Source organism: Fukomys damarensis, unplaced genomic scaffold, assembly GCF_012274545.1.
Source record: "Fukomys damarensis isolate Sample0158 unplaced genomic scaffold, DMR_v1.0_HiC HiC_scaffold_3, whole genome shotgun sequence".
Classification (NCBI taxonomy): Eukaryota; Metazoa; Chordata; class Mammalia; order Rodentia; family Bathyergidae; genus Fukomys; species Fukomys damarensis.
Window position 1 is genome coordinate 47,391,717 of NW_022900915.1, and position 20,700 is coordinate 47,412,416.

General features: G+C 42.2%; 1 protein-coding gene across 1 annotated transcript; it reads left to right on the forward strand.

Annotated features, from left to right (window-relative positions):
• Positions 1-18,788: 18,788 nt before the first annotated feature.
• On the forward strand, positions 18,789-19,733 carry LOC104873321 (olfactory receptor 2G3). The gene has a single exon (XM_010639927.1). The coding sequence runs from the start codon at positions 18,789-18,791 to the stop codon at positions 19,731-19,733; it is 945 nt and encodes a 314-aa protein (XP_010638229.1).
• The last annotated feature ends 967 nt before the right edge of the window (positions 19,734-20,700 follow it).

A 20,700-nucleotide genomic window follows, 5' to 3' on the forward strand; every position in this document is an offset into this window, starting at 1 on the left:
GGTCTGCTGATTCGCACTGGTGGCAGCTGTCATGTATTCGGCAGCCATACGTTGATGGTAAACAGATGCCTACAGGATTGTCTAAGATCTTAAAAGCATTTCGCGTTTAAGCAGTTTTCCCTGTTGAAGATAAGGGGAGGGTGAAACAAATCTCTGGGCCAACATGGAGTCACTTTAGCTCAGTCAGGTCTCACAGTGGGCGTCATTATTACATTGGTGAACTCTTTCTAAAGTAAGGAAAGTAGAGATGAACATCCCCCAAGCAACAACAGATGTTAGGAGGGGAGAGACGGAGGGGAATTGGGGAGTGGCACACATCGAAGGGGGTGGCATCAGGGGGTGGCATAAAACTCTGTCCATAATACCTTCCACAGATGGGCACCTGAGGAGGAGAAACGGAGTTGGGGACAGGATCCATGAGTGAGAGAGCATCGAACATGGTAAGAGCCAAATGGCTGTTGGTCAAATCATTTTCTCATAAATAGAGGCAGGAAGTGGAACTGGGGGAGTTGGTGAAACGGAAGATGGGGAGACAGAAGTATTCCAGACAGTAGAAACTACTGAATGGTGTGAAGTTGATCCCTCTACGGCTATTGGATATAAACAGGAATCATTGCCAGAAGGCGTTGGCCTTCCAATCTATGGTGACAAAAATGGTGGGTGAACGATTAAGGGCCATACTTGTGTGACAGGTGAAGAGCTGGCTTGTTCAGAATCGGCTGTCAATGCCACACAAAGGAATACAACATAATCAGTCCTGCAATGGGTCATGGAGTGCCAGGATACTTAAAGCATTTTATATATATATATTGGCTATCTGGGCTTATTCTTTTGAAAAATATCCGTTCAGAAGTGTGGCCCATTTACCGCATTTTGTAGTATGGCCATTTTATTCAGGCTAATCATCCTGACTGAGGATGTGAGGGGAAAGCCTGTTCCAGTCCCAAGAGTCTTTAAGCTGAAAATAGAGAAGAAAGATGTACAGTGAGACAAAGGAAAAGGAGGCAGAGACAGAAACAGGGGCAGCCAGAGCCACTCAGGTGGGGAGGATCACACAGTTACGGGTGGCAAGGAGGGGCCCTGAGCAGTGGGGGCTGACAGTGAAGCACAGTTTCGGGGGCTGCTCGTCTATGAGGCAGGTCTGTGCTGAGGATCGATGGTGTCCCTCCAATCTCGGCACCTTTGAAAAGGAGATATCCCTTTGTTGTCGTCAAAATGTTTCAACCCACGGTAGAGGGTTCTTTTTCTCACCTCAGACTGAAATCAGGCATTGGCAAAGGGCAGCTCTGCTAGTGGTTTTGATGCCACCAGATGGTACGATGTAAAGCTGGATGTCAACACTTGACACTACCACTGCTGCTGCAGGTGTCGGACCAGCTTGCTCCTGATGCCTTAGATCAGCTGCTGGTTACTAAGCTCTACTGCTGCTCTTTCTCTGAGACAATCTCTCCATCCACAGTACTCAGTATAACAATTCTCAGGACATTTATAGCCCATGTTATCTGATAAGTAAACCACAAACAAGGTTGCAGGACCACCACAGCAAGTCTTCATTTTACCAGTGCCTCTGTTAAAGCACACAGAGCCAGTCTATTGAAGGGATTCCTCTCAGACTAACTAAAGAAGTGTGTGCAAGGAGTGCAGGCCTGTGATTTGTTTGAGTTTGGGCCAGCTGCCTGGTCTGCACACAGGTGAGTGATGAGTCCAGTGTGTGCAGGGTTCCCTAACAGCTTTAGCTCTCTCTCTCATGCAGCAATGTTGAGGGGTATTGACTTACAGCATTCCCATCACTGGGAAGGAGGTTAGGGCCGAAACTAGGGAAGCTGCAGAAGGCCAACTGTGTTCATCATGGGTAACTGGAGTCCAGGAAGTTGCAGATGTTACCAGGGGGCGCAGATCACTCTGTCCTGCCTGGTCTCCAGGAATTCTTCTAAAATCTGATTGAAAGCTTCCGACCACAGAAGTCACATTCTCCATGTTTCTAGAAATAGCACCACATGGATATAAAAGTTTGCCACCACCTGAAACAGTAGCCAGGCTTTCTTCTCTCTGGCTGTAGCAGCCAAGTGCCTATACATGAACCAAATTCTGTGGAAAGACTTGGCTAGGCTGCCACCATTTGGGAGTATGGGAATTTTCATACCAAATCCTTTCACTTTCACAATTTTGAGGATGCAAAAGGTGGAATCCTGCTGCTTCTTAGGCCATTTTTCCATTGTCCTGTTCCTTCTCAGCAACCAAGTTCTAACCTTCACCATTTTGCAGCCTGCAACATTACCAAATTTATGTATCTCACCAAGATCAAAACATTTTGAATCATTCTGTTGTGCTTTTTGCTCTTGATTCTCAGCATAGATCTGGCTCAAAGCCACCAACAGTGGCCAGGCCACTACCTCAACATTAGACTGCCTTGAAATTTCCTCAACCAGATCGGTCCACTGTCTCATTCTCAGGCAAAGTCTCTGGATATGAGCAAAGTGTAGGAAAACTTTCTGCCCAAACATAATACATCCTCCAGAGTCCAACAGCCAATGCTATCCTTGTTCCTAACTCAAACCTGCTGAGCTTCATCTTTATTGGATGCATTTATGTCATCCTTCTGGTCTTCTGAGCCATGAACAGAATCTCCCATCAAATTCAGATTATATCATCCCAGAGATGATCTTTCAGCTGGCATTGCAAACCTTTGCAAACTGTTCCCTCGGCCAGATTCAAAGGCAAAAGTTTTGGAACCACATGGCCACAGCAAAAGAACTACTGTCAGAGCCAAATACTGTCTTAATTACTTTTCTCAAAGTGTCCAGCCTTAACTTTCTCTCAAAGTTAAGGAAAAAAAAAGTTACTTCATTTCACAATTTCTAGTACTTTTAGTTAGTAGTCAGTTTGCTCTAAGGCAGGGTGGCATGGGAAGGGATATCACAGTGGAGAAATAGTTCATAGAAAAGCAGGTAGGAAACTTTGAAGCACTGAGAAGAAGCAGTAAGCCTGCTTTCCATCGCTCCGTTTGTATTATATCTAGGATACAGCGCTACTGATTGTTATCACCACGCCAGTGCAGAGCTTCCATTATCCTCACACAGGTCTTTGTTAAATCCATTTTAAATCACACACCTATATCACAGCATCACACACCCAGAGATCCAGCCACCTCTAAAAATCACCAGCTATGAGCACATGAGGCTTGGGAGACATCTGGATACAGGCTATAACATATTCCAAAACAATGCGCTGTTCATAATAAATAACACACAATTGTATACCTAATGTTACAATAAATTTGAAAGAAAACATATTACTTCTCAATACAAAATTAACCACTTCATATTTTTATATGCTGTGCCTTCTGAAAATATTTCAAATTAATTTCCTTCTCTTCAAAGTAGACATCAAATGCCAGAATGCTGCTTCTAATTAAAAGCTTTTGCTATAACATCAATGTCGTCACAGCCACCCTTCTGCAACACACCTTCAGACTCCAACTCAAAATTTCTTGCCATTTTTTAAACAGAAATTCCCTACATGACTAACATGCCCATATGAATGTGGACAAAGGATCTGGTCCCAAGTTTTAAAAGAATAAGAAAGAAAGATACCAAGTGCAGGTCAAGGCTTGTTCTGTTCTTAGTCATCAATTTAACTGGTGCAGTACCACATGAAGATTTGTTAGTTTTTTAGAAAAAGGATTTTGAGCTCCCAACTGCCTCAGAATGGAACACAATCAGACTTTAAATGTGTTCCAGGTTAATGTATCAGGAGTTTACCAGGCCTTTTCTTTATGGTGGTCCCTGAGGATAGCAACATTTCTGACCACTCTCTCATAATGTGCTGACAACTATTTATTTAGTCATGAATTATAGGATTGCCCAGGGTTCACAAAAAAATGAATATTTAAACCCAGGTTTATGTCTTTGCAACTTCTGAAATTTTGAACACTATTCCCTTCATATTTAAAATATTTTTCAAATTATCAATAATTTTTATCACTCCAACCACTCACAACAATACTGTGCTGCAGTATCTGTGAAAGTTTGGAATTGAGAAAATGTTATAATGCCATTAGTAGATACTTGAAAATGTGATGCTGAAATGCTTTCCTGGATTTCATTTCCAGAATAAGATGCATTACATTTTTCTATGTTTCTATCTTTTCTATTTTGAGTTTTAATATAAAGAAAAATATTTTCCTAATAATTTACTAATGAAATCCAAAACCAGAGCAGATGGTGGAAAAAAGCAGCAAACTGAATATAGAACATGGAAATTGTCAAATCTGAGTGTGAAAGGATTGGTGAAAAGTGGACGGACAGGAAGACCTGTGGGGCGTGACAACCAGACCAACACAGCACTGAGGAAGAGCTGTAAAAGAGAGGATGCGTGAGGGGACATATGGGGAAATAACGGCACTCAACTTTCTAACACGATGAAAGATGAGACTCAATATGCAAGAAACCGGGCCCAGGGATCCAGCTCAGTGTTCCCGCACCTGATTCTCAAGGGCAAGGACCTGAGTCAGATGAATGGTACAAAAAATAAATACAAAAATGAAAAAAGAAAGAAACAACAACCATAAGGAGGAAGAGCTGAAAAGTTTCTGTACCAAGTACAATAAATTACACTGGAGAAGAATAAATGCAAAGAAATTTGAAAACAAGAGTCAGGAGACTTCTCACATGAAAGCAATTTTCAATAAGTTTTATAGAGATGGCTCTCCTTGTAAAATTTTATCAGAAAATGAGAAGTGTTGGTTGGGATGGGAACAATTGATGATCTCAGGCTCTGGCTGGGAATATAAAATGGTACAACACTCTGAACACATCACAAAGGGGTAAAGTAAATAAAGGTGCTGTGAGAATTCTACATCCAATTCTGAACTCACAAGACATGACAGCAGAGTTCTGAACAGGCATTCGTGCACCAATGTTCATAGAAGCACCATTACAGTAGCCAAAATATGGAAGCCTTGACAGATGAATGTGTAAGAAAAGTGTCACTATTACACACAGTGCAAAATACTCTATCTTCAAACACAGGAAACTGTCACACATCAGCATGGATGAGTCTCAACGCCATTATACAAATCAGGGCTCCACAAGCCCTTGAAAAGAACATGTATGTGTCTGCAGGAGGCTCAGAGCCAGGCCTCACTGAGGAGATAAGCACACAGTGAGAAATCAAAGCTTCCTCTGTATTTCCAGCTGCCCTCCACTGCTCACATTACCTCCTGAGCTCTGCCTCCTTTCGGATTATCAGTGGGAGGTTGAATCCTACAGTGAATGTGCAGGATCTATATTCCTTAGAGAATATAGAATAATGCTGATGATCTGAGGTGGAGAAGAGTTGGTGAAGCCAGCAGTGGGGAGTGGCTGCAAATATAGACTAATATTTCCATAATGTTTGTACAAATTCTATAGTAAAGCAAAGGCTCGCAGACTCATAGCAAAACCATATCACTGAGGGGCAGATAAAGCAAAGCTGCATCTGCTCACAGGATTCATAGTGGAAGGTGAGTTGATGCACTTTCATTGTGCAGTTGGATCTCATAGAACAGCTTTTCCCATGTTCTAGAGTTTTTGGTTGCCTTTTGAGAACCAGGGACAAATACTGGCTTTCTTCTTAGCCCGGTTACCTTTACAGTTCTAGGCTCTCAACTTCAGTGGATGAACACCCAGAAGAGCAGATCAATAACATTATCATTGCAATAGGAATAGTGAACTTCTTAGCTTTTATAATTTTATCTGGACATCAAGCATTTTGGAATATAATACATAGTTAGAGGACTGTCATTTTTATCATTATTGTTCTATATCTGATTTCCTTTAGAACATTAACAAAACAGAAGCTTTACATCAATAAGCTTCTCTCTAGTGCTGCTTCCTCGCAGAAAACCTCCACCTTACTGCCAGAGGACCAGGAAGCAGGTTCTTCAGAGGAGGTGGTTCCACTTTTTGTATTCACTACTGGTATTGGTAATAAACAGTACAGGGACCAGATGTCTCTCCAAAGAATGCCATTTATGTGATGTTCTGAGATTGTCAGTTGTTTCACATGTCAAAGTTCTATCTCTGCAGTTAAGCCACAGGCATGGGGATCAAATTTGTTTGTTTTAAAAAATAATTTTCAGGCAGGCCACTGAGCTAAATCCCCGGCCCAATAATTTTCTTCTTATTTTACTAATATTAATGTTTCCATAAAAACTTATGATTCCAAAAATCAGTAAGTACCAAATAAAACTTCTTTGGTCTTTAAAAATGAACCACACATAATATTTTAGCATGCTGATATTGTCTTTGTAACACACTTAAATGTCCAACTTAGTACAAAATAGCCATTGTTCAACTCACTTATTTCCCTCCAAACACAGAAAAAAAACCTAAATTGTTGTCCTTTAGTAGGATATCATCTAAGGAAGATATAGGGGCCTTTAAATGTACTTGTTATTATAAGTAGCTGGGAAACAAGAGAAAGTAAATACCCGAATCAATAGATTATTGTCATCAACAATATGTGGGGAGACATGAACAGTCAGAAGGTATGAATACATTTAGTACACCAGAAAAGTAGCAATACTAAACATAATAATTATATGGAACCTTATGCATTTAATGTAGTGTGGCACCAAAAGTATCTTCTTAATAAAACCTGCTTTTTTCCCACAGAAATTTCATCTTTTGAAGATGACTAATGTAAACATATTACAATATCATATTGAAAAATTAACAATTTGATGATAGCCAATGTAAACATTTTATAATATATTTAAGCAATGTTTATTGTGGTATATCTCCCATAAGGCTATGAAAATTATTAGGGCTCTCTTTAGTCAATAAATACCTAAATAAAAGTTTTCTGTGCAGCTTCTCCTTATTTGGCAAGAGGAGTCCCATTTAGCAGTCTTTCTAAGCTAAGAGCCTCCATTTACTTATTTAGACAATCCTTTTTAATAACCTGTAAAAACCAGATTGTAACAAGTAGTACAATATTTGTAACCAAAACTTTTGTGTTATTGTATGTAGAAAACAATATGCATTACATTTTTTAAATTAATCTTGTCCTCATATTGATCAGCTAATAACCTGGAGGAAAAAGGCATGCCTTTAACTTAATAACTTTTCTGTAAAAGCCAATTTAAATTATAGGTAAATATTTTTTCAAATATTTTTAAATGTAAACATCATTAAGCTCAAACAAAACGGATGTATGAAGGGATAGACAGACAAATAAACATAAGCTGGTGGAGCAGCTTCAGTAAGGCCAGCTACGGGTGAGGCTGCAGAGGGGGAAAAAGTCACCATGGGCGCCATCTTAACTGAGGGCACAGACAGTCCATCAGGGACCGGAGTCAGTCCCATGATTGTAGCCAGAGGCACAGTGAACCCACAGATGACTGAAAGGGCTTGGAGCTGCAGGTGTGACTGTGCCTGCAGAGGGGGTAGAGGCAGAGCCACGGGCATAGCAGGTGCTGAAGTGACTGGAGTTGATTCAGGTGCCACCTCAGCTGAGGGTATGGGTGCCTGACAAGTACACTCAGCAGCAGGCACAGCTGTGGTGCCCTGAGCTGACTGACAGGAATGCTCTGCCCTGGAAATTAAAATAGACAAAAGTAAAGTTTGAGGAGAAAGTATTGCCCCTTTGCTGGAGATTACATAGAGCAATTGTCACATGCTCCCATGAGTCCAGGTCAAGTTTTTCTGCTTTTGGAAATAAAGGGGTGTATCAGTCTATATAACTTATCAGCTTAACTACAGCATTTCCCAGTACCGGATACATAGTTTGCTTTAACAACATTTGAAGCAATTTGACAAAAGTATGCTTCTCTGATAACAAAATCTGACTTATATTTCTAACCCAGCAAAGGCAGGAAGATTACTGGAAGATAAACACCCACTTCAGGTGTTCCTCTTCTGAGTCTGGAAGTCTTCCATCAAGAGCTGTGTGTGGTCTCTTTTATTCCAGGTCTATCTCACGGGCTATAACACCCAGCGATTCAAATCATATCCATCTTGATTGCCATTTATAGAGAGTGGGAATGGGGAGATTACAATTGCCACTACATTCTCCTGTGAGGCACTTCAATAGAAGATGTCGAGAGTAAAGTAAGAAATGAGACTCAGAGAGAATTTGGTCTTGGGGCTGATCTATGCTGCTCTGGGCAGGAAAGACAAAGGGTGCCAAGGGAAACCAGTATTTACTGACACATGCGTGGGAAAGTGAGCAGTGCATGCTTTGAAGTCATCTAGTGACAAAGTGAAAAGTGTCTGGAAGCAACTGGCTGAAAAGTATCTGGGGATGGCTGATACGAAGACAGGGCTAGCTGTGTTCAAACAGGGACGTGAAGGGGAAAAGCATTGCTTATTTTGCTTAGAGACACTGAAAAGTGCTTATACTGGGTTACAATTACCCAGAACCTGCTAAAACTGTCTGCTACAATCACACACTCTGTGAAAAAGTCCCGCTTATGACTCCAGGAGGCTTTGAGGAAACATCTAGACACAAACCATAGCATAGCATACACGACTGCATGAACTCTCTCACCTGTACCATGTAAAACTTAGCCTCAGTGTACCTCACTCTACTGGACTAGAGGATACTGAGGCAGTCCTTCCTGTAACAACATTCCTGAAAGCAGTGTTTTAAATGCACAAAACCACACGGTTTCCTCTACATGAAAACAGAACTGTACAGTTTATGAATGGATTGGAAGACACAATGGAAGGGAAATGAAAGTCAAAGAGTTGTGGGAAAAGAAGAAAAAGGGATAGGGAGATGTACTTTTTATAATCGGATTACTAGTTGAGTAAATTCATCTCTGTAAAACTCATCATCATGACTTTATCCTGTCTTTCGGGCTAAAGGACAGGACAGTGTAATGCACATGTCAAAAACTTCCCCCAAAATTTATGAGACTATTACTCTAACACAGTGGAAGGCCTAGGAATGCAGTCACAAAGCTGCTGAGAGGAATGCCATGTGTATCCTCAAGATTCTTCTCCTACCTTGTAGTTATATAAAAGGCAGATGCCATTGAAAGAGGAAACGTGAGTTTTCCCAACACTTTTGTCCTGCTGGGCTTCTCAGAGTTTCCGTGGCTGGAGAGGCCCCTCTGCAGTAGTCCTGGTTTCCTACCTCGTTATCCTGATGTGAAACAGCTCTATCATCCTACTTTCCCTGGTGGACCACAGTACTCCAGTCACCCATGTACTTCTTCGTGGACAACCTGTCTCTGCTGGATCTCTGCAATACCTGCACAAATATCCCGCAGCTGCTGGCCCACCTCACAGAACAGACAAGACCATTTCTGCCTGGGGCTGCATCATATAATCCTACCTCTTTCACTGGATAGGCTGCACTGAATTTTCTGTTTGGGTTGTGATACCCATTCATCACTATGTGGCCTTCTGCTGGCCCTTCCTGTACACTCTTCTCATGTGTCCCTGGGTGTGTGTGCAGGTGGCAGCTGCCTACTATTCCACTGGTTTGTTAAATTCTCTACATCAAGGCACAGTCACCCTCCAGCTCCCACTCTGTGGTCACCAAAACCTCGATCACTACTTCTGTGAGGTGCCTGTGCTCATCAAGCTAACCTGTGGAGACACCTCTGCTAATGATCTGGCCCTATTCGTAGGAGAAATTCCCTTTGCAATGCTGGCTCCTCCTCTGCTGGTGGTGAACTTCTACATCCTCATTTCCAGGGCTGTACTGAGGTTACCTTTAGCTGAAGGAAGGCACAAAGCACTCAGCATCTGAAGCTGCCACTTGCTGTTGGTCACTATTTATTTTGGACCAGGAATCTACCTGTACCTCCAGCTTCCAGCCAAGATTTCCCAGGCTAAGTTCCTGCCCTTCTACCATTTTGTTATCAGTCCAGTCCTCAATCTAATCATCTACTATCTAATAAAGAAGGGTGTGAAGAGGGCATGGATGCAGAATGTACAAGCTCAGTTTTGGGTGAATCCCTTAGAAGCCAGATGATCTCTGCCTATCTCCTATATAAGCACATGCACACTTCCATTGCTGTTGGTACGTCTGCATTTCCAAATGAATGTCCATGATTTCAAAGAAGTAATTGCCTGCTGTAAATATCAGTTATTCTGATTGCTGGGGAGAATTTGTTAAAGGGAAAATTCTGTCTTCTGAAATCTGAAATAAAACCATTTTTCTCTAATCTTGATCCTGCATAAATGTCTTGTTCTCCATACACAGACATCATGGGCAGCATGGACCACTCGTCTACAGGAAGCAGTGCCTTCCTCCATAAACATTACCGCACCGCTCACATCTGCCGAGCTGTGGAATAAATGTGTGCATGCATGCATGGTTACATGGAAAAAACATATACTCTGGGCCCCGAAGAATAATATGTAAGATGAAAATGCCAAATTCTTTCATCTGTGTAACATAATTTGAATTGCAAAAATTTATGATAAGTGAAAGGAACAAAACACATGAAGAGAAACTACCTTTTGTCATTTCTACTGAAATAGAAACAATAAACTCTTTAAAATGGGAGTTACCACCACAGGTTGCTGTTTCAGAAGATGAAAATTACTGAAGAGTTAAGACCTATACCACATCATGTTTTTTATTTAATATACTTTGAAAAGATACGGACCAAGAGTTTAGATAAATTAAATCTCACAAAATACCTCCAAACATCACATGAGCAACTCTAGTCTTCATTTTCAAAGGAGTCAACGAAGTAAAATACTTTTCCTCTGAAAAATACTTTATGTTTAAAATCATATATGTGCTTTAAAATACATCATATGATTCAAAATACCAAGAGAAGATTCAGGTGTCCTTTTCAAAAGCCAAGAATAAATGTGGCCAACAACTTCACCAACTGAGTTGACCAACACACATCTTACAAATGTGTTAAAATATAAGATTACCATGTCTTATACCCAGATGTCCCCCCAAAACATCATGCACCCATAAGTGGGGCTTTTGTGAGGTAGCTAGGGTGTGTGAATATGGATTAAGGGTATGTGATAATTAATCACTACACTGATTATTCCAATTCTGAGTGTGGACAATAGGAAATACCAACCTAGCTGTGAATGGCACCAAAATATGGGCTTGTATCCTGGGTAGGATAAAAGGGAATAGAAGACAGGTGGCTGCTGCTGCTGCTGCTGCTGCTGCTGAGCCCTTTTCTCTGCTTACCCTGCCATGGACTGTTTCTTCTCTGCCATGCCACCATGCTGATATATCTTGGAACCAGCTGATTGTGAAATGAAATCTCTATAAACTGTGAGCTAAAATAAACCGATCCTCTTTAGCTTGTTGAACACACATAAATAATGTGAAATAGGAAGAAAATCGTTAAAGGTGTAGGGGAAGTGGGAAGGGCAGGGGAAAGGAAATAAAGGAAAAGAAAAAATATGAGAAAAAGAAAAAATGGAAACAAAGTCTTTGTAAATAGGGGAAGGGAAAGTAGGTAAAGGGAGGGTAGGGGTATGGGGAAAAATGAGAACCAAGACCTGTCATGTAAAAGTGCAGGATCCCAATGATAAATGTAACTGTGCTGTATACTTAAAAATTACCAATAAAAATGCAAAAAAGAAAAAAGAACGATTATGATGACTTGTCAAGTGAAACACTTTTAATATAAATAAATAACAAATTTGTCCTATATAACGTTTAAAATATGGTGCTAAGTATTTTGTGCCCTGATGTATTTAAAGTTTAAGTGAAATAATGTTTGAGAACCACATGTAGTGCACAGTAAGATGAAAATTGAATTGAATTTGTAATATATTCCTTTCTTAAACACAGTAATATTACTTTCAAAGGACTACAATATTTTAAAGATATGTAGAGTTTTGAAACTATAAAGAGTTATGATACACTAAACCCAAATTGGTCCACAGAGACAATTGGCAAATCCAGTAACTACTAAAACAATAAGTAGAAATTATTTATTGTTGCATGGATTTGACACCAGTCATCTAGAGCTCCTCTTGTTCCTTCCCACTTCTCAGCCATCCTCCTTGGATCTGGCATTGTTCCAACTCCTTCTTCCTCACAGTAGTTACAGTTCACACCTGAAGCTTTCAGAGAATTGAGGCCACATTGCATGAAAAGTACAGAGCTCTATTTTTCCATATGCAACCACCTGGCTTTGTTCCAGAGGATGCTGGATGGGTGCTGGGACCTGTGGCCACAGGGACAGAGTGGCCTCTTCAGTGTGTCCCACACGCATTACCTTACATTGCAACAGCGCGACACAGGAGGAAGTCAGTGGACTTACTGTAGATCTGTAATGAGCCTCAGCTGTAGACAACTTGTGATAACTTACACGCTTGATAACTTACTGGGCTTGCAGCAGAACTTCACCAGTCTACACAGGGTGAACAATGAGAAAAGAAAGGTGCTCAGTAAAAGCCAGGCCATATTTAAATATGTCAAAGATATGAAAGCCATATCTCTTCTGATGTTCTCTGAGGGATGAAAAAATAGTGCCAGTGGAAGCCTGGACCAAAGTGGTGCTTTTGACTGATGAGCTAGACAGTGTGGGTGACATCCCGCGTAGGCTCACAACAGACACAATGCCTTCGTCTCCTGGAGACCACAAGGGAATCCTGCTCTCACAATGTTTCCTTAATATCATAACTTGATTCTGAAAATGCCACTCCTCCATGCCTGTTGACTTCTGCCACGAGCCAGAAAAACATGTAATTTATCTGCATCAGAGCACAAAAAGGCAGCCCCCAATGTAATTATATCATGTACATTGTGGATGTGAAACACTCCTCATGAGCTTTGGCTCCTACAGTGGTTCTGATAAGGCTCATATAAAGTAAAAATGAGTCAGAGCAGTCACCCAGTCACTCAGTACATCAGAGTCCCCTTGTTACAGCAGAAAACCTAGGCAAGTTCCCCACAGAAACCTGAAAACATAACTGGGCCACTCCAATCAAGCCCACTCTTGAGTTTTCTCATTCGCCCCCTCCTCAGCTGAGTACCATAACATCCTTTAACAAATTCCTCCATCCTCACTACTGCTGTGGGTTTGGCTCAGTTCCTTGAAACACAGAGCCACATTTATGGGGTGAGACTGACATGAGCTATTGACAGCAGGCTTACGTGGTGAAGGAAGAACACTTCCAGAAAATGGCACTGACACATGCAGTATTCCACAAGATCCCATAAAATTATCTCCTTTAGGGAAAATAAACATATAACCAGCTAAAGATCTTCTACATTTTCTACAGTAGTGTTGTTTTCACACAAAGTGTGCGGCTTCAGATGTAATTAAATGGGAAACTTTTAGATACAAATTCCCATGGGGTGACATCAGTCTGCCCTGTGCACAATCTTTCATAGAGATGTGGGACCAACACAATGTGGCTGACTCCAAGTTAACCCCTCTATAAGGGAAGTTTATTGTCTCAAGGTCTCGCCATCATTTCACTCAGGCAAGGAAACACCAAAGAAAAATAAATTGGGAGGGAAATTCCTTGTAGAGCATTCATCTGCACACAGGAGGCCTGCGTTAACGGTCTCCCTGCGCTAGCTGAGGTCTCAGAGGAGCCGAGCCAGGTGCTCTTAGGAGCCCCCTCCTCATCACTCAGTTTCCTGCCTGGATTCTAATCACCTCGATCTCCATGAAACCCCAGCCTCTGAGGAGAACCTGCCTCCCTGCAGCCAGCCAGACCTTTCTCCACTGGACTCTCACTACTGCGTCTCTTCTTCACCACAGGTGAGTGAGTGGAGTCCGGGTTGCTCTTGAGCAGCTTGCTAACCTCCAGCTCCAGTGAGTCTCACAGGGAAACAACATGGGTTCTTTCACTTACCTGATGAGCCTGGGCTCTTGTAGGCAATGGGGCTAAATTCAAGACAACCACGATGAAGTTATTACAGAAATAACCTTTAAAAATGTAATTAGTATTCGCAATGCAGTAACAACATACAGATTGTCATGTCCAAGAAAAAATAAAGACAGAAAAGCTGAATATATTTTTATACTCAGCTGTAAAAAAAAAAAAACTGAAATGAACTCTGTAAGTAGGGAAAAGCAAACACCATCAAACAGTACTCTTCTCATACAAGTGCAGCATTGCACTGCTTGCAGGGAGAAATATAGCAATACATGATGGAAAACATGTCACCCTTTGGTCTAAGTAACAGCAAAGGCAAACAATTTGTGAACAGCAAAATTTTCAACAAGTTTAGAGTGTTGAATAAAATTTTAGTAGAAAAAGAGATCAAAGCTTGTATGACTGGTAAAAGCAATGAATGACATAAATGTATGCATTTATTAGATAGGTGTTAGAGACCAAACAAGGTGCTGGGAAGGCAGGAAAACAAACTCAGGTCAAACTCCCAAAACACTCACAGGCAGAGAGGCAGTTGAGAGGGTGACTGCCATGGTGTAGGAATTCACAGTAACTCCTGGAGACACAGAGGGGAGGCCTGGGAGGATTCACACAGGAGCCCACCCTGGTGCAGGGGGCACAGGACACAGAACCTCCACAGGTCACTGGGAGGCAGGGAGAGAAGCCTGCTGTGCAAGGGACCAGAGGGAGGTGGAAACAAACAATGGAGAGGATGGGGCTGGGGAAAAGCATGGGGCCACATAGTGTCCCATCCGGGGTGGGCCTGGCTGTGACCCTAGAGACTGGAGGGCCTCTCTGAGCCTCACCCTAAAAGGCTATCATGGGGAGCAGACTGGTGCCCACCTCTGGAAACAGAGCTGTGCCACCGATAACAAGACTAACAGGATAGAGCAAGGTAAGCCAGTGAAGGACTTCATTCACTCCTGAATTTTATGAAAAATAGTTTACTATTCCCAAATGATCCTGACCCAACTAAAACAAATTTGTGCAATGATGATTTTCTACAGAGGAAATTCTTTTAAAATAGAATGTGTCTTTCCGCATCTGGCTAGTCTCACATGAGGTTGATCCACCTGTGTCAGTGTAGGATTTCCTCTTCTGACGATCACTGGTATTGTTCCTAAGCACCATGTAGGCACCCATTCTACCCCTGAGGGACACTGGGGTCAGTTCTCAGTCCTGCTTTGATTAATGCTGCAATGGAGTGCAGCCAATTGGCCTATGCCCTGTCCGTTTCCTAGGTTGTGCTCTCCACAGTGGGAGTGACGTTCCCAGGCTAGGCAGCTACCGTTTGCCTTGTGTTGTTTTCCACAGAAGCTGCACTGTTGCACACCCCACCAATGTGTACCTCTGTGCCCTCCACACACCCCTGCCCGCACTTGTTATCTTTGTCATTTCTACAGTAGCCATTCCAACAACTGGGAGGAGAGAGCCAGCTACCCATCGGGAGACTGAAAATGTGGATTAAAACAGAGTAGAGCAGTGGTGACCAGCACTGGTGAGGGGATAGTGTTGAGAGGTGGTGGCCAAAGGGACAACAAAGTACAGCAGAGGGGAGGAAGTCAGGGACTGTGTTTTTTATTCTTGAAAAATCCTGAGAAAATGGGTCATAAATGCTATCAGCACAACCTTATGGTGTGGGTGATGCATATGTGAGCTCAATTTAGCTACAACACAACATGCACATGCTTCAGAATGGCATGCTTTATGTAATACACAAATACAGTGGTCAACTTAAATAAATAAGCGATATATAATATGTAATATTATATATTGGTAATATATAACATGTGTTTATCCACAATAAAATTCCATGGGCATTTTATGTTATTTCCTACTGAAAATATTTCAGAGTATGCTTCCCTTTCCTGCTAATGAGGGCCCATGTAAGGAACCCAACATCCACGCCTCTCCCCACAGTCCGAGAAGCCTATTTCCAGGCCCCAGTCAGCAGCTGCTCATGCACCCCTGTGTGTCTGTGTAAGATCCAACTGTTAATGTAGTGTAAGCCAACGAATACCAGCACAGAGAAACACACAGCTGCTGGACATAATCTCACCTTATCCAATGCTGTTGCTTCGGTGTACATTTTCCCCAAAGCCTCATGCTTTTTCAGAGGGAGCTGAATCTGGAATGTGTGATGCTGGGGTTAAGGAGAGGTGATTACTGAACCCCCACACCTGAGTGATTGGTCCAGCACCACCCTAATCCCAGGAGTCTGGAAGGATAAAAGGGGGAGAAAAATTCAGTTATGGTCTCTTATTGCTTTTGCTGTTATCCAATACCATGAACTGTCTGCCCCTCTGCTATTTTGCCTTGGAACCAGCCAATTATGGACTGAAACTTCCATGAACTATAACAAACCCTTTCTCCTTTAATTTTGTCTTGGCAAGGAAAGAAAAGTAAATAAGACATACAATAAATAGTTTCTGGAGCTTCTCCTAACCTGGAGAGTGTTTCTACTAAAAAATCCAGTGAACAGCTTTTCTCAAAAATGTTTCTTCTACTCAATTAAGAGTGAGATCAGAGAGAGCTTTTAGAATGTTTTCACTGGTTAAATTCCCGACGAGATCCCCTCGGCTGTGCGGAGCAAGTGCACGTGAACAGGAACGTCTCGCAGTGTCCTCTCTGACAACACAGCCTTGAGGCACTGTCCCTGAAGCTCTGCTCATTGCAGATTGGCCAGCCCTTCGGGAGGCAGTGAGGAGGACACAGGCCCTGGGCTCACAGAATGCTTGTTCGGTCCCTGCTGAAGCTCGGCTCTCTCTGTTTTACGGCTCAGGGTTTCTACTCCCCCTTTGTCTGCTCTGACTTTACTGTTGTGGATTCTTTACCCCACTGGTCAAGTACAAATTGTGAGAGTTGTGGCTACACTTGGTCTAGAGACAAGGAGAGGGAAGCTCACTAAAGCAGGCAGGCTCCTTGGGTGTTAAAGATCAGAAAGCCTTATGTGGGCCCTGGTGACACAGAAGCTCTCCTGCCACATTGATTCAGGTGTACTATTATGGGTTGTGCTTTCTTCTTAGTCTTTTGTTGCTTTCAAGGAAATTCATTTTGAGGGTGTGGAAGTCACAAGTGTCTGCATGCCTTCTGTTTCTGGACATGCTGTCAGCCCCCTGAGACCTCCAAGCCACTACGGAGAATGTGATTTCCTGTACTTTAGTGCAAGAAGATTGAGGATCAGGGTGCTGGTGACCCAGCCCTGCTTCCTCAGGGCCACTGTGTCTGGCTATCGAAACTGGACTAGGACAGTGCTCCTCTAGATGCAGACTCCGTGCCCTTTGCCCGCGCCCGTTGTCCACTGATATCCACGGTGCCCACAAGATCAAAACGCCTTTACAGATTAGGCTGTTGCTCCTCCTTTGGTAGAGTCGCTTGAGTTTGATACTACTGACTATTCTCTTTCAAGATGCTAACAAACATTTTATTCCGTCCTGTTCTCTAGTTTCACCCCTCGTTTAGCATGAAACTTAGTATTTTTTCCCAAGGTGTTGCTTTCTCTCTTTCTGAAACTTTGCTAATATTTGCCCCCATGTCTGGTGATATTTTCCTGCCTCTCCAGAATGCTGGAGGACTACGCATCGTTAGGTTTCTTCAAACAATAGCTCAGTAAGATCCAGGAATACGAAGCATTCACTTCGTGTGCTCACCCAGGGTGCTACTCCCTGAGTGTTTGGCTCAGAAAAGAGGCTAAGTTTCAGCTTCCTGAGTACAACCAATTGGACTTAGTGTGATAATGTGGCTTTTCAAAGAAATACAGAAATAAAGAAATACTGTACTGCTCATAGCACAATAAAAATGTTCAATTCCCATGATTTCTGTCGTCAAGGTGCCATGTTTCCTAAGTCTTGTCTTTGTTCTTGAAACCAGTTCAGCATATTTTTCATGTTTATGAGACAACACTGTTTTCAAGAATGGCTCATATATGAACATATTTCTCAAGTACGTACTTTTGTGTTTTATATGAAAAGGTTTTTGTAAAAATGAGATGAGAAAGATTGAAGCACAAGCAAAGGAGAGAGAGAGAGAAGAGTGAAGAAGCTGTCTCAGTCCACTTGGATTGAAAAAAGTTGGAGCAGATGGTGTGGTGAACAAAAACCCAATAGTATATGTTCAAAGAAAAATAACAAAAGCAGCAGAGCGCAAAGCAATGGATGGTTGGGGCCTTTATGCACTGGCAGAGAAAGGAAAGCAGCCCAGCAGTGGGGCAGAGGAGCACAGAAGAGTTGACCGAGGGTCACCTTAGGTGCAGAAAGGTCACTGCTGAGTCTACACACAAAGAAACAGAAAGCAGGGTCTAAAGAGGTACTGGGCACCTGTGTACACAGCAGCAGTGATCACGGTAGCAAACATGGAGACAAAGTGTGCATCAAGTGGGAGATGAACTTGTAAACATTATATATTTCTAATATATACTTCACTAAATAGGAATTTTATAAATATGATATAATGGTAATATCACAGAAACGTAAATGCTGCTTTTTTCTAATGTAATGTAGTAAAAATAACATTGAAAGACAATAGAAGAAGGATTTTCATGGTAGGGGAGGGCAAGGACATTTTTAACAGGAATTGACTGAGTTTGCAAGATAAAAAGATTCAAAAAACGGGGTGGTGGTGATGGTTCTTAACATTTTCAATAAACTAAATTCCATTGAGCTTCAAGCTTAAACATCCATGAGTTAGTACATTTCTCTTCAATCTATCTTATCACAAGAAAGATTTGGAAAAAAAAAAAAAAAGGAAGACAGTATTAGCCAAAATAAACACCAATCCCTGGGCAGGATGAAGTCTGGCAGAAAAGTCTTCACAAGATACGCACCTGAATAAGAATCTATTTTGTATCACAAATATACATTAATGGGAGGGGGGAGCAAAAAGAATGGAAAAGTCATATGTATCCTCAAAACTGGTCCCTTTCTTTCCAGGCATATATTAGAGACTGACACCATGGGAAGGGAAAACATGAGCTTTCCCAACACTTTTGTCCTGCTGGGCTTCTCAGAGTTTCCATGGCTGGAGAGGCCCCTCTTTGCAGTGGTCCTGATCTCCTACCTCCTCACCCTGATGGGGAACAGCTCCATCATCTTCCTCTCCCTGGTGGACCCCAGACTCCAGACACCCATGTACTTCTTCCTGGACAACCTCTCTCTGCTGGACCTCAGTCTCACCAGCACCATTGTGCCTCAGCTGCTGGCTCACTTGTGGGGACCAGACAAGACCATTACTTCCTCCAGATGCATCACACAGGTCTTTACTTTTTGCTGGATAATCTCCAGTGAATGTGCTGTGCTGGCCATGATGGCCATTGATCGCTATGTGGCCATCTGTCGGCCCCTCCAGTACACTCTCATCATGCGTGCCTCTGTGTGTGTGCAGATGGCAGCAGTATGCTGGTCCAGTGGGCTCCTGAACTCTCTGCTTCAAACAGCACTGACCCTCAAGCTTCCGCTCTGTGGACACCACACCCTGGATCACTTCTTCTGTGAGGTACCGGGGCTCATCAAGCTGGCCTGTGGGGACAGCACTGCTAATGAGCTGGCCATCAGTTTAATGACCATCCCATTTGGAATGACATCTTCCCTCCTGGTGGGCATCTCCTACACCTTCATTGCCAGGGCTATACTGAAGCTCCCTTCAACTGAAGGCAGGCACAAAGCACTCAGCACCTGCAGTTCCCACTTGGTGGTGGTCATCTTGTACTTTGGGCCAGGCTTATATTTTTACCTTCATCCTTCAACCAAGAGTTCTCAGGCCAAATTCATATCCTTCTTCTACTGTGTTATCACCCCACTGCTCAACCCACTCATCTACACCCTGAGAAACAAGGATGTGAAGATGGCATGGAAGAGGATCCTGCAAAGACAGGGTGGGGTGAAGTCTTTAAAAGCCTAATCTCTGCCTGTCTCCTGAGCAATCACAAACACACATCCATGCTTATTGATGAATCACATCTGTTTTGCCAAAAGAGTATCTGAATTCCAAGAAAGTGCTTTCAACTCTCTTGGTCCATCCCCTCAATGTTTTGAAAAACTCTTTGGGCTCAGAATGTCTATCACTGCTGTTCCCACAGTCAGCCTGCCCCTTCCTAAGGCCTTCATGTGTATCCGGTCTATAGACAGAGGAGCCAGCAGCATGGCTCTTATGTCTTTGAGCTGGTGAGAAACATCCTTTTTATTCTTTCTGGCTTCTTCCTTTGTTTCCTTTCTCCATTCCATCTTTCTCCATGTCATTTTTTCTTTCTGTCTGCCCTATTTTAACATAACTCTGCATGCATTTAATGTGTGTTGATCACTCCCATTCCCAATCTTCCCCCTTCTAGCTGCCCTAAGCACCTTTGCCATGAACATTTTCATTTATAACAAAATAATAGTTCATTGTGCACCACTTATTCTTGATCCACTGTTCCACTGATGGGCATCTAGGGAGATTCCATAACATAGCTACTATAAATAGTGTGATGATAAAAATTGATATGAAGGTATCTCTGTTGTATGCTGACTTTAGATTACTTTAGGCAATATAACCCACAATGATAAATGTGGATAATGAGGAAATTAAACTTTTACTTTTATTTTCATGTTTTTAAGGAAACTGCATTCCAATTGCACAGTGACTGTAATAATTTACATTTCCAACAATATTATATAAGGTTTGCATTTGACCTTCATCCTCACCAGCACTTATTACAATTTGTTTTTTTGATAATAGCCACTTTGTGTGGGAAGAAAAGGAATTTCACTGTAGTTTAGATTTGCACTTTATATGTGGCTCCTTACACTGAGCAGTTTTTCATATAATATTGGTTATCTGTGCTTATTCTTTTGAAAAATGTCTCTTCACATCTTTGGCCCATTTATTG

What these genes read in the sequence shown, in the direction of transcription:
- LOC104873321 (XM_010639927.1), top strand. Translation starts at nt 18,789, where the DNA reads ATGGGAAGGGAAAACATGAGCTTTCCCAACACTTTTGTCCTGCTGGGC.